The 11,583-nt window shown below is 38.5% G+C and overlaps 3 protein-coding genes across 6 annotated transcripts; 1 reads left to right on the top strand and 2 right to left on the bottom strand.

The window, feature by feature from the left end:
- The first annotated feature begins 278 nt into the window (after positions 1-278).
- LOC129744222 (dynamin-1-like protein) lies at positions 279-5,117 on the top strand. 2 transcript variants are annotated; one of them, XM_055736634.1, is made up of 5 exons: positions 279-541; positions 643-769; positions 1,041-2,850; positions 3,479-3,690; positions 3,757-5,117. In XM_055736634.1, exons 2-5 carry the CDS (start codon positions 668-670, stop codon positions 3,811-3,813), a joined length of 2,181 nt encoding a protein of 726 aa, XP_055592609.1. In that variant the 5' UTR covers positions 279-541; positions 643-667; the 3' UTR covers positions 3,814-5,117. The 2 variants fall into 2 exon arrangements, with proteins under 2 accessions (XP_055592609.1, XP_055592610.1); XM_055736635.1 differs by having other exon boundaries at positions 650-769.
- Positions 5,118-6,404: 1,287 nt separating this feature from the next.
- LOC129745298 (uridine-cytidine kinase-like 1) lies at positions 6,405-8,698 on the bottom strand. Of its 2 annotated transcripts, none has more exons than XM_055738283.1 (2): positions 8,647-8,698; positions 6,405-8,207 (listed from the first exon to the last, which is right to left on the bottom strand). In XM_055738283.1, the coding sequence occupies exons 1-2, from the start codon at positions 8,658-8,660 to the stop codon at positions 6,527-6,529; spliced, it is 1,695 nt and encodes a 564-aa protein (XP_055594258.1). In that variant the 5' UTR covers positions 8,661-8,698; the 3' UTR covers positions 6,405-6,526. The 2 variants fall into 2 exon arrangements, with proteins under 2 accessions (XP_055594258.1, XP_055594259.1); XM_055738284.1 differs by having other exon boundaries at positions 6,405-8,201; positions 8,647-8,680.
- A 1,200-nt stretch (positions 8,699-9,898) lies between these two features.
- LOC129747830 (actin-related protein 2/3 complex subunit 5-C) lies at positions 9,899-10,928 on the bottom strand. Of its 2 annotated transcripts, none has more exons than XM_055742190.1 (4): positions 10,833-10,928; positions 10,551-10,730; positions 10,363-10,434; positions 9,899-10,304 (listed from the first exon to the last, which is right to left on the bottom strand). In XM_055742190.1, exons 2-4 carry the CDS (start codon positions 10,695-10,697, stop codon positions 10,062-10,064), a joined length of 462 nt encoding a protein of 153 aa, XP_055598165.1. In that variant the 5' UTR covers positions 10,698-10,730; positions 10,833-10,928; the 3' UTR covers positions 9,899-10,061. The 2 variants fall into 2 exon arrangements, with proteins under 2 accessions (XP_055598165.1, XP_055598166.1); XM_055742191.1 differs by having other exon boundaries at positions 10,837-10,927.
- Between the last annotated feature and the right edge of the window lie 655 nt (positions 10,929-11,583).

The raw sequence follows: 11,583 nt of genomic DNA on the forward strand, positions 1-11,583 counted from the left end.
TTTTGACGCTTTGCTATAAATTTTCGCTGGAAATTTTGATGCTCTTTTTGTTGCTGTTCTTCGCGGCCGAGCGAAAATGCACGCCAAAAAAGCAACAACAGTGAAAACATTTGCTCGAAACTTTTCAAACAAGCTTATGTGATTTCAATTTTTTTATAATGTTTAACATCTTCCGAGTTTATCTCAAATTTTGTATGGTTTACTAAGAATATTTTAATTTAAATAAATTGTGAAAGTTATTTTGTTTTCGCCCTTTTGAAGTTATAGTCAACCGTGGTTTCTCAGCGCTAGTGAAAAAATTTGTCCCTTTGAAATTATCCTCACTGGAAGTGGCAAAACGGTGCCAAAGCTTTGCGTTTAGTAAAAGTCATTCTTCGTTGTGAGCGTTCGAATTTTGTAATTTTGTTATCGCGAATCGAAGCGGGCGTGAAATTGTAAAAACTTCAACGTTTTCCGGGAAAAGGAAGTTACTCGAGGGTGGACATTTTTCTCCCTCCGCCACCGCGAGCGCACCCCTGAAGAAAAAGAAGAGAAAACTCGGGTAAGTTGCTTGCTTGCTAACTCCCTAAAGGCTCTACTTGACTCTTTTTTTTTATTGGTTTTTCTTTAATTTATTTTTATCCGGATCGGAACTCGTCTCAGGCATTAGTCGCATCAGTTCGAAGACATGGAAGCACTGATACCGGTAGTCAACAAGCTACAGGATGTTTTCAACACCGTCGGATCGGATGCCATCCAGCTGCCTCAGATTGTGGTGCTTGGAAGTCAGGTCAGTAATTGGGGATGATGGGTCAGCTTGGTAGAGCATTATTAAATTTAACGATGATTCAAATTTGGAAATTATGTAATCGCGGTCGAATTTGGAAAAAAAAGTTTAACAATGTTTTGGTTTCGTTTTGTTTTGTCACTGTTTGGTGGATCATGTTTTCTCTATTGATGGGTTTCGAGGCCAATTACATCATTGGCTGAGGAGACCTCGTTGTTGTATTTAATTGATTTGCTTTATGTTTATCTGTTGTTTTTTTTTTCGTTTATTTTAGAGTTCCGGAAAGAGTTCGGTGATTGAAAGTTTAGTTGGACGGACATTTCTTCCCAGAGGAACAGGAATCGTGACCCGGAGGCCGTTGGTCCTCCAGTTGGTCTATACGCCGTTAGACGATCGAGAGCATCGTTCGGCTGAGCATGGTACCGTTTCGTTGGAAGAGTGGGGAAGATTTCTGCACATTAAGAACAAAATATTTTCCGATTTCGAGGACATCCGGAGAGAAATTGAAAATGAAACTGATCGGATGGCCGGTAGCAACAAGGGAATTTGTCCGGAACCGATTAGCTTGAAAATATATTCCAACAAAGTAGTCAATCTGACTCTGGTAGATTTGCCAGGTATTACAAAAGTACCGGTAGGAGATCAGCCAGAGAATATTGAGGATCAAATTAAGGAACTACTGATAAAGTACATTGAGAATCCTAACTCGATTATATTAGCGGTAACTGCGGCCAACACTGATATGGCCACTAGTGAATCACTTAAAATGGCCAAAGAATGCGATCCCGATGGTCGTCGAACTCTGGCTGTGCTAACCAAATTGGATTTGATGGATGCAGGAACGGATGCCATCGATATCCTTTGTGGGCGCGTGATTCCTGTCAAACTTGGTATTATTGGCGTAGTGAATAGATCGCAGCAAGATATAAATGATCAGAAGGCAATTGAAGATCAGCTACGGGATGAAGCCGCTTATTTACAAAGAAAGTATCCTACCCTGGCTACCAGGAACGGCACCCCCTATTTGGCCAAAACTCTCAACAGACTTTTGATGCACCATATTCGGGATTGCTTACCAGATCTTAAAACTCGTGTCAACGTGATGGCCTCCCAATTCCAATCTCTTCTGAATTCGTATGGCGAAGATGTAACGGACAAAAGTCAGTGTTTGCTTCAGATCATAACTAAATTCGCTTCGGCATATTGTTCCACAATCGAAGGAACATCTCGTAATATCGAGACAACAGAACTCTGTGGAGGTGCTCGAATCTGCTACATATTTCACGAAACCTTCGGAAAAACTCTTGATTCTATCCACCCATTGACTGGCCTTACCAAGATGGATATTCTTACGGCCATCCGCAATGCGACAGGTCCTCGGCCAGCCTTGTTCGTCCCGGAAGTCAGCTTCGAATTGCTTGTTAAACGACAAATACGTCGCTTGGAGGAACCATCCTTGAGATGCGTAGAACTTATTCACGAAGAAATGCAACGCATTATTCAACACTGTGGCACAGAAGTCCAGCAGGAAATGCTCAGGTTTCCCAAATTGCATGAACGCATCGTTGACGTCGTAACTCAGTTGCTTCGTCGCCGACTGCCCACCACAAACCACATGGTCGAAAATTTAGTCCAAATCGAGTTGGCCTATATCAATACGAAGCACCCGGATTTCCACAAGGACGCTGCTATGGTCCCGAGCCTCATGAAAAACGAACAGGATCAATGGGCTCATTTGCACCAGACCGGTAATCCACCAAGTCGCCGAGCAGTGTCTCGAGCTGCAGCACAACAACCGCCGCCGCCAGCCGAACCGGTTCAAACCATGGCGGATCATCTGGCTGCGATGAATCACATCCCGAATGATCCCGGTAACTGGTTGTCCAATATTCTACCGCCATCCATCCCCAGCATGATGGCTCCTTCGTCGATTCCCTCGGAAAGTGTTGAGAGTTCGGCTACAAACACGCCCACGCATGGAGTGTTGAGCCCCACAAAAGCGGTCAATTTGCTACCGGACGTGCCGATCAACCATACGTCTCGGAAGCTGACCGATAAGGAGCAACGGGATTGTGACGTTATTGGTGAGTATTGGCATGGTTGATGTTTATTTTTCTTCTAGGCTTATTCGAATAGACATACGGAAACCGGCTAAAATATCCACCCTAATATATAACAATAAAACAACACAGATCCAAACTTTGACTGTCGAAATATTGCTGAAAAATGTGAAGTAAGCAGTGGTTTTGTTCATGCTGGCCAGTCGAAAGCATCAGCCAAAAATAGGCAAGCGCATTCTTCGAAAAGTAACAATCTATATGGCGATACAAAAAAAGGATAAATTTAAATCTTTTTGATAATACAAAAAAAAATAATAGTAAAGTACAGTAAAGATTTCTATTTCGAAATGCTTTAACCCTTCGTTTCATAATGTAACAAATTTGCAACAATTAATGTATGGAAAAAGTGAAAAATCGTATTTTATTTTAATTTTTTTTCTTGATCTACACATCATTTCACACTGTTTTCAATGATTTTTAAGGGAAAATAAAAAATCATGAAATGAAGGGTTAATTCGAAACTGCGGTGGATTTTTCTTATGCCAGTCACAGCAAGTGTTTTATGAATGCTTTAAACCACCTAATTTCTAGTATATTTTTATGCTTTCTTAACATGTTTGATAACTCCTGTTTTTTCTTCTTCTCCCACCAGAGCGCCTGATCAAATCGTACTTCTACATCGTGCGCAAGTCGATCCAGGACTCGGTACCGAAGGCGGTGATGCACTTCCTGGTCAACTTTGTCAAGGATAACCTGCAGTCGGAGCTCGTTACGCATCTGTACAAATCGGACTCGGCCAACGAGCTGCTGAATGAGTCGGACCACATCTCGATCCGCCGCAAGGAAGCTAGCGATATGTTGAAGGTGCGTTTGATTTTCTACATTCTTTGGAGTAAGATTAACATTTTTATTTCTCTTTTCACGTGTCAGGCACTCACCCGTGCCAATCACATTATCAGTGAAATCCGTGAGACCCACATGTGGTAAGTATAAGCGCTGTTCGAGATAACAAAAAAGACGACGGTGCTCGAAGCTGATTTACCTGATCCAAAGATCACGCAGGCGAAATTTATTACAATACTAAGGTAATTTTGCGACCATTGCTTGGAAGTTTTGCTTGGGATTTTGGTTGACCCGTGCGTTGTCCAAAGCCGCTTTTTATTTCCATCTGAATTGTTAACCTGTTACATTTATTGGCTGCATTATTCGGTATAGAGTTGGCTTAAGACTTTTCTGTGTATACCGGCGGAAAGTGAAAAAAAACGAGGGCTATTTTAAACGTGTGAGAACTGTAACCGAAAAATAAACCTAGAAGAAGAGTACCTACCACACTTTTTAGCTTCCGCACACAGCGATTCTACATTGCGATATTCCAACCTACTTCTACTTAAACTAGTGAATAGGAAAATCACCAACCGTGGGAAAACAAAAACTCTAGTCCTCAATTCCCTCTACAACAACGTGTGTCCAATTTTACCAGACATTGTTTTCTATCTTATTTGTTTCTTTCTAAATTTGGTGCTAAATTTATGCATGTTTACCATAATGGTTTGTGGTTTTCTGATATGGACAACTTTTGTGTTGAAGTCCCACTTCTTATTGAACTGATATCGCGTAGATGCTTCACAAAGAATGAAAAAGACATTAAATTGTTAAAACAATTGAAACCTCAGAAATACTTATAAGTTGCATTTTCCATCCTCGTTTAAGCTTACACTGAAATATTACCCACAAAAATACATCGTAGAGTAAAATCAAATCTTGTTTTGTTTTCAACCATCTTCTTAACAAATTAATCTCGGGAGATTTCATGGTAAAAAATAACATATTTTGTAGTTAAATAAATCAGCATTGGAAGCTTAAATTTGATACTTCAAACTCGAATTGTCAGTTTTAAATGTTTTTTTAAACCACTGAATTGATGATTTTGTGTAGCATTGTTGTGAAACTCAAATAGGCACACATCTGGGTTGAGATATCGTACTTGATGAAAAATGGTACCTATCGCGAGAAAGCACTTCTGAAGCACAAGCTCTCGATTAAGAAACAAAAATTATAGTAAATGATATCGGCTTCAGTGTTTTAAGCAAAAACCGACATTATTAAAACTAAACTATTGCAAGAAATAATCTTATTGGACATGATAAACGAAAGTTCTCTTCAAAACGATTAACCGTGGTATAAAAAAACTGATGAAATTAATTGAAACATGAAACGACTACCTATCTAGTTGCGTATTGAGTTAAGCTGTGAGCAGAAATAAACACACACAAATGTGAACTACTTACTAAGCGGAACAATTTGTGTGTGTGTGGGCTTAAATTTTCGAGACAATCCGAACTATTCCTTTCTACTTGGTTTAAGATTATGTAGCAGAAGCTTAAGACACGAACTAGGTCGAGCTGCGTTTTTTCAAATAATTTGCGTCATCCTCGAAAGTATTGTAATATTAATCTAAACGTGAAATTCTATCATGTTTTCGGAAACTAGAATTTAGATCTCATACTACTGAATATGAATTTCAAAATCTGAATCTTAATCTGATATTATTACCGTAGTCTAAATTTTGAATTTGAAACCTTAAATTTGAGTCTTAATACTTTCCTAGAATTGAATACCTAATTGAATCTGATAATATAAAAAAATGGAATTTCAAATACAAATCTGAAAAATGATTGCAAAAATTCAATCTTAAACCCAAATCTGAGATCTGAATTCGAATTTGGATTGAGAAAAAAAAAATCCGCTATCTAAAATTGAAATCAGAACCGGAAATCGGAGTCCTAAATCAGAATTTGAAATAAAAGTCTAAAATTTGGTTATGAGACCGGTATCCGAATCTTAGTCGGAAAACTGCAATCTGTAATCAGAAACCTGAAGTACTGTTCTGAAATTGGAAACCGGATTCTGAATCTAAACTCGGAAATTGAATTTTAAAACTTTACACCGATCTGTAACTCCTATGCTTAATCCAATATCTGAAACTGACAACCTGGGAAATGAAACTGAAACGTGAATCTAAAATCTATCTCTTTTCAAATCTGAAATCATTTTTACCGGCATTTAATTATCAAATTAGACATGATTTTTAAACTACAAGTGGGTTCATTCAACTGTTTTAAATGCTCTTGGCAGGCTCGCCAATGTGATCTTTTTTAGAAATCAGAATATCTGTGAATGTGTTATCAATGATCCTAATTTCTGAAAAATCAAAACTTTTTGAAATTAATATTCACGGCCTTATTGGTGAATGTTATGTTCTCATAGTGAGAACATTTCAAGAATTGAAAATTATAGATGGATAGAAGAAGATTAGAAGAAAATTACAGGTGTTGAAAATTAGCGGGTAGAAATCTTCTGCTATCCATCTATAATTTCCAATTCTTGAAATGTTCTCATTATGAGAACATAGCATTCACCGATAAGGCCGTAAAAATTAATTTCAAAACAAAAATCACGGTGATTAATCTTAATTACCTAATAAAAAAAAATCAAAACTGAATATTTTAATGAAACATACTTTCACAACTCCACGAATTTAGGCGGTCATCTTCATAAAAAAAAAAAACACGCGTCGGTTTCAGAACTTTCAAACTTATTACTAACATGTGTTTAAAAAATACAATTTGCTTACAATAAAAAAAAGTCAATTACGTCAATGGCAATCCACGGCTAACTGGCAGAGGGGCACGGCTGCTGATTACTCATACATAATTTCACCATCGGTTGGCTCGGTGCCAAAATATCGGTCACCAAAGTTTCCTATTCCGGGGATAACGTAGAACTTTTCGTTGATTTCCGGGTCCAGCGCCGAAGTCACAATCTGCACCCTGGGAAAAGCATAAGCTATCGAGTGGACCCCAATTTCTGCCATCAGCAGCGACACCAGCATAATATTCTCCTCTGGAACGTCGTGGTCCAGCAGCACTCTTATGGCCATTATGGCCGCAGCACCAGTTGCAACGGTTGCATCCATCAGAATAACTCGATAGTCTTTAATGTCCTTCGGCAGTCGCAAGTAATAGAGCTCCGGTTCCCCGGTGCACTGATTGGTTTGAATCAGAATCTTTCCGATTCTGATGTGTTTGCAGACATCACTCACTGCCTGCTCCATAGTTTCCCCTGCGCGAAGAATCGACACTCCGCAGACCTTCTGGCAAGCCATTCGTTTTCCGGCGTAAGAGACTCCTTGAGGTGTGTCAACCTCAACCGTTTTGAACGGTAACAAACTTAAGGCATATTCGAGCACCAATCGAATCAACCGCTTCGAATAAAATATGAATTCATCCCGAAGGGTGCCGGCGTTCCGGATGAAGGTGTGCAGTCCCTTAACTTGGGGTGTGGTCGGTAAAAGTTTCAACGATTCTGGCATCGGTTGCCCGATGTACGATTGTGCTAGTGCTTCTCGAAGCTTGAATCCTCTTAGTTGTAGTTGTGTGTGGACATGCTGAACGACCAGCTGAATGGCCACCAGATTGCTCGAACCACGGGGCACAATGATATCGGCATGGGCCATCGTCGGGGCAATATAGTTACTATAAGCTGGTTTAACCATCGTTGAATATTGTTTCAGCACACCTTCTAAATCGCGGCCACGCTGTTGGATGTCCCGCTTCATGCGTCTAGCCAGGCGAATATCCGCATCAGTGTCTACGAAAATTTTCATGTCCAGCATGGAAAGAATTTCGGGGTTGTGAAATGTGAGAATCCCCTCGAAAATAATAACATTCGCACCGTACATCGTTTTTGTGTGTTGCTCCCGCGAATGTGTCACAAAATTATACACCGGAACCTCAACCTTGCGACCTTCCTTCAGGCGCTGGATGACGTCCTTCATAAGCTCAATGTCGAACGCGTCTGGATGATCGAAATTATACTCATTCTTAATCGCTTGAGCATGCTGCTTCTCGTTCAGAATCTTATAAAAACAATCCATCGAAAGCAGAGTTACCCACGGTACGTCCAAGCTTTCGATTATCTTCTGAGCCACCGTGGTCTTACCGGAAGCGCTACCGCCGCAGATTCCAATCACAAATGGTTCAACCTGTTGGCCAGCACAATTGTACCAGGGTGGTCTCCCAGCAGTATAAATAGTACGATTATTGGACCGTATAATGGCCTCATTCGAATTGATCGTGTTCTGGTTGACCGATGTCGTTCGCTGACGGCGTGGCTTCGGGGACCGCATCTGGGACCCAGTCGAATTGGACCGGGTAAACTTGGTCGGAACCGTCGTCGGCGAGGCCGGGCAACATTCGTCCGTCTTGTTGGCCGAGTTCTGCTCCGTCGAATCGCTATCCGACGATGCCGAGCTGTGCACATTCTGGGTATCACTCATTCTGGAACGTGACGGGAACTCAACAACCATATTCGCACTTGAGCTGTATTACACGAAGTATCAAAAAATAGAAATTGGCAATTAAAACTTGGATACTTTTCCTGCTGACCGACTTATTTAGAAATGACGATACAAAATTATCGGAAAATCACATGCATAAGCAAAATTTTGACGTTTGGTGGATCCGATTCGCGATACAAAGCAAAGAGAAATCGGGGCCGACGATGAGAGAGCACCCAGATGATTTGAGGCTGAGCTGAGAATGAACAGCGACACGTGTCCTTGAGGAGGGAGTGTATACACATTAGAAAATCTCCTCCGGCAAACATTTTTCATAGAATGGCTAGAATCACATTGTGGATTTTGATTGAAAATTGGTTTACAGCCGCAACGAAAATTAATTTCAATCGGAATTCCGAGACGTAGTTCATTTAACTAAATTCGTCGAATAACTGTATCGCAATTAATTAAAAACTGCTTACCTGACATGTTCCATGTTCGTATATCTCCAGTAAATCGAGTCACTTTCATTGATAAAAGAAAACGCCAAGAGAAGGGTAGTTAGGGGTGAGGATCTCTTAAACTGGCTTTAACTTTAAAATTTTATGGCGCACAAATTTATTTTGAGGGTTTTCGGTCAGATGAAAATCCTTAAATCAATGCAAAAATTGAGACGGTTGATGCAAACTTCTGCACAACAGAAAAAGAAATTCTTGATGTATCAATCCTAAAGAAAACCGGTAAGCCTTCCCGCATGGAGCAGTAAAAATTATTTTCAGATTGTTTGTGAGACCTAATTATGTTCAGTGATCTAATCACAATCATACGAAGTCACATTGTGGCTGAATAAAGGTTTTTTAAAATAATTGCTGTTCAGTTCTTGTTCTTTTAAATATTCGAACTGGTGAAATGAGGGCGGGATTGCTTAGTGCGTTTTACGTGCCTTCGAGCCTAAATTTTATTGAATGCATCTATTTAGACCTCAGGAATTCGATGATGATTACGTCAGCTTTTCCTCTTGATGACACACAAATTTTTGCCCATTCCCATAGAAAAACAACATTAAGAGATATTTTTATAAGTATTTTATAAAAACCATCATAGAATTGATTTTTCTCTAGTTTTTTTTGTTTTGATTTGAAAAATGAGGAACCTACTTCTTTTATGAAATATGATTTTAAAAATATGTTATTATTTTTTGAAAATTATTACAAAATTGTGCAAACTCGTGTACTAAAGTTTGATGGGATAACCGAAATCTGTATGCATTATGGAACTTCTGAGGCCGAAATCTGCGGATTGATAGAAAATGAACCGTTTCTACTAGAAATTTCGTACCGATCAGCGTATAAGAAACTTATAAAAATTTTCATTCACTTCAAAGACGGAAAAAATTTCAAATCGGTGGATAATAAAAAATGAAGCGAAAAACAATTAAATTGAAATAAATTGCACGAAAGCTTGTATGCAACAAAATTTTATATATATCATTGCACAAAGCCTATAAATCAAATTGTTTTTTTATCAAAAAATTCAATAAAATCATGAACACAAAAGGTGCAATAATTCCCATATTTCAAAATTTGTTTTTTGGTCTTGTAATACTCAAAACTTTAATTATTTCCCCCCTTCGAGTTTTTTTTTTGGAAATTTCGAAGGGGGAGAGAATTGACAAAAGAAGTAATTGATATTTGCTCCAGCCTAATTTCGGATCGATAAACAACATTTATCAAATTTTAATATATCAATTTTACTTACTGACAAGAAAATCATAAAAAAGCAAAAAAAAAAACAGTTTACAGTTAGTTTAGTTTTTTTTCCTCAAAATAATACAAACAATGTTAAAATGCTTTTTGTCCCGCAAAGAACTCTTTGTGAAATGCCGAATACTAAACGCCTAAGCACGGGCACTGTCCGAAAGCACCCGCACAATACTTCCTACGCCGCCCTTGGCGAACACCTTCTCGTGCCAGGTCAGCAGATGCCCGCTGGAACCTTCCGAAGGAATCTCGAAACCCCGGTAAATGTACTTCATCAGCACGTCCCACAGGTCCGGATCGTCCAGCGATTCGATGGCCGCATCGATCTGGGACGATTTGATCGACAACAGCACTTTGAGTGTCAGATTGAGAGCATTGTCCTTGACGAGAAAAGGATTTTTAGCATTTTATAAAAGAGGTAACATTTTTGAGGCTTACCTTAACTTGTTGGTTTTTGCACAGTAGAGGAGCGTTTTGAAGAACCGTTTTCAGGGCGTCTATGTTCCTTCCTGTGCTGAAAGTCAAGTTCGCTAAGTTAAGGAAAATCAAGATATCAGATGAGTCATGCGAAATACGCAGAGAATATAGCTGAAAAAGTTAAACAATCCATTCATTTGAAAAGGATATTGATTGAGCAGCGTGTTGATTTCGTTCTCGTCCGGCACGATCATGCCACTGGACGCCTGATCGGCTTCGTCCTCCCGGAAGTTGTCCTCATTGTACTGATCGACGTCGATCTTACGGAACGCAGAGCTGGACGTGTTTTTGGCCATTGCTGTCACTTTCTGTTACTTACTGCAGGTGTTCTGTTGGAATCAAAACGAGCGGGTTAATGGTGAGTGGTTTTCTTATCTTAAAGTTGGTTTTGTTAATAATAGTTAAGTGAAAATTACAATTGAAAAACTTACACACCCAGTTTGAACAAAATGCAATTTATTTACTTGACTTTTTCGAAGATAACAAGCCGATGCGAGAAAGAAAAACGTCAAAAAATTGAATTATTTTTATTGCAATATTTATAGCATATATTTTTTTTCTTTATAGTACAAACAGGGCTGTTCACAAAGCTAAATTTCTTGTACATTTTTGCATTTTTGACCCACTTTGTAACAAAATATTCTTCAATTTATTCAAAGTTATAAAAAATATTTCCCTTTTAACTTTTTTTTGGTAAAATTGATTTGGTTTACTAAATTTCTAATTTTTTATATGAAAGCATATTAAATTGCTCAAACTGAAAAACAACTGTCTAAGCGATTTACACTAAGTTTTTGATATTTTGTCAATTATTATGTTGAATAAAATAATTTTTTCTTATGACATAATCAATTAGAAAAAAAAAGTATTAAATTTAAAATATCGTAACATTTTCGTAAATTTGTATGGAAATTTTTTAGCATTACTTTGCATTTTAACTAACGAGTATGGCTAACAGGAACATCAACTTTAGAATAGAACTGGATGATTTTATTATTATTATTTACAAATGGTTTTATTAAGGCATTTTACTTATAAAGTTTTTATGTGCCGGGAGTATTTTCCCTTACTTTGGGTTAGTAAGAAAGGGGTCATGTCTGAATGATTTTACTATTAACTATTTTATTAATTTTCGATCATGTTGTATGGACGTGTGAAAGGTATGGTCAAACGAGGGCTTGG

This window comes from Uranotaenia lowii, chromosome 2 (assembly GCF_029784155.1).
Source record: "Uranotaenia lowii strain MFRU-FL chromosome 2, ASM2978415v1, whole genome shotgun sequence".
NCBI lineage: Eukaryota > Metazoa > Arthropoda > Insecta > Diptera > Culicidae > Uranotaenia > Uranotaenia lowii.

Excerpts from the sequence above, each read along its gene's own strand:
- LOC129744222 (XM_055736634.1), top strand. The coding sequence starts at position 668 with ATGGAAGCACTGATACCGGTAGTCAACAAGCTACAGGATGTTTTCAAC. Across the intron at positions 2,851-3,478 it reads ACGGGATTGTGACGTTATTG|AGCGCCTGATCAAATCGTAC; the intron begins GTGAGTATTGGC and ends TTCTCCCACCAG. Across the intron at positions 3,691-3,756 it reads AAGCTAGCGATATGTTGAAG|GCACTCACCCGTGCCAATCA; the intron begins GTGCGTTTGATT and ends TTCACGTGTCAG.
- LOC129747830 (XM_055742190.1), bottom strand. The coding sequence starts at position 10,697 with ATGGCCAAAAACACGTCCAGCTCTGCGTTCCGTAAGATCGACGTCGAT. Across the intron at positions 10,435-10,550 it reads TCAACACGCTGCTCAATCAA|GGAAGGAACATAGACGCCCT; the intron begins TATCCTTTTCAA and ends ACTTTCAGCACA. Across the intron at positions 10,305-10,362 it reads GCAAAAACCAACAAGTTAAG|GACAATGCTCTCAATCTGAC; the intron begins GTAAGCCTCAAA and ends TTTCTCGTCAAG.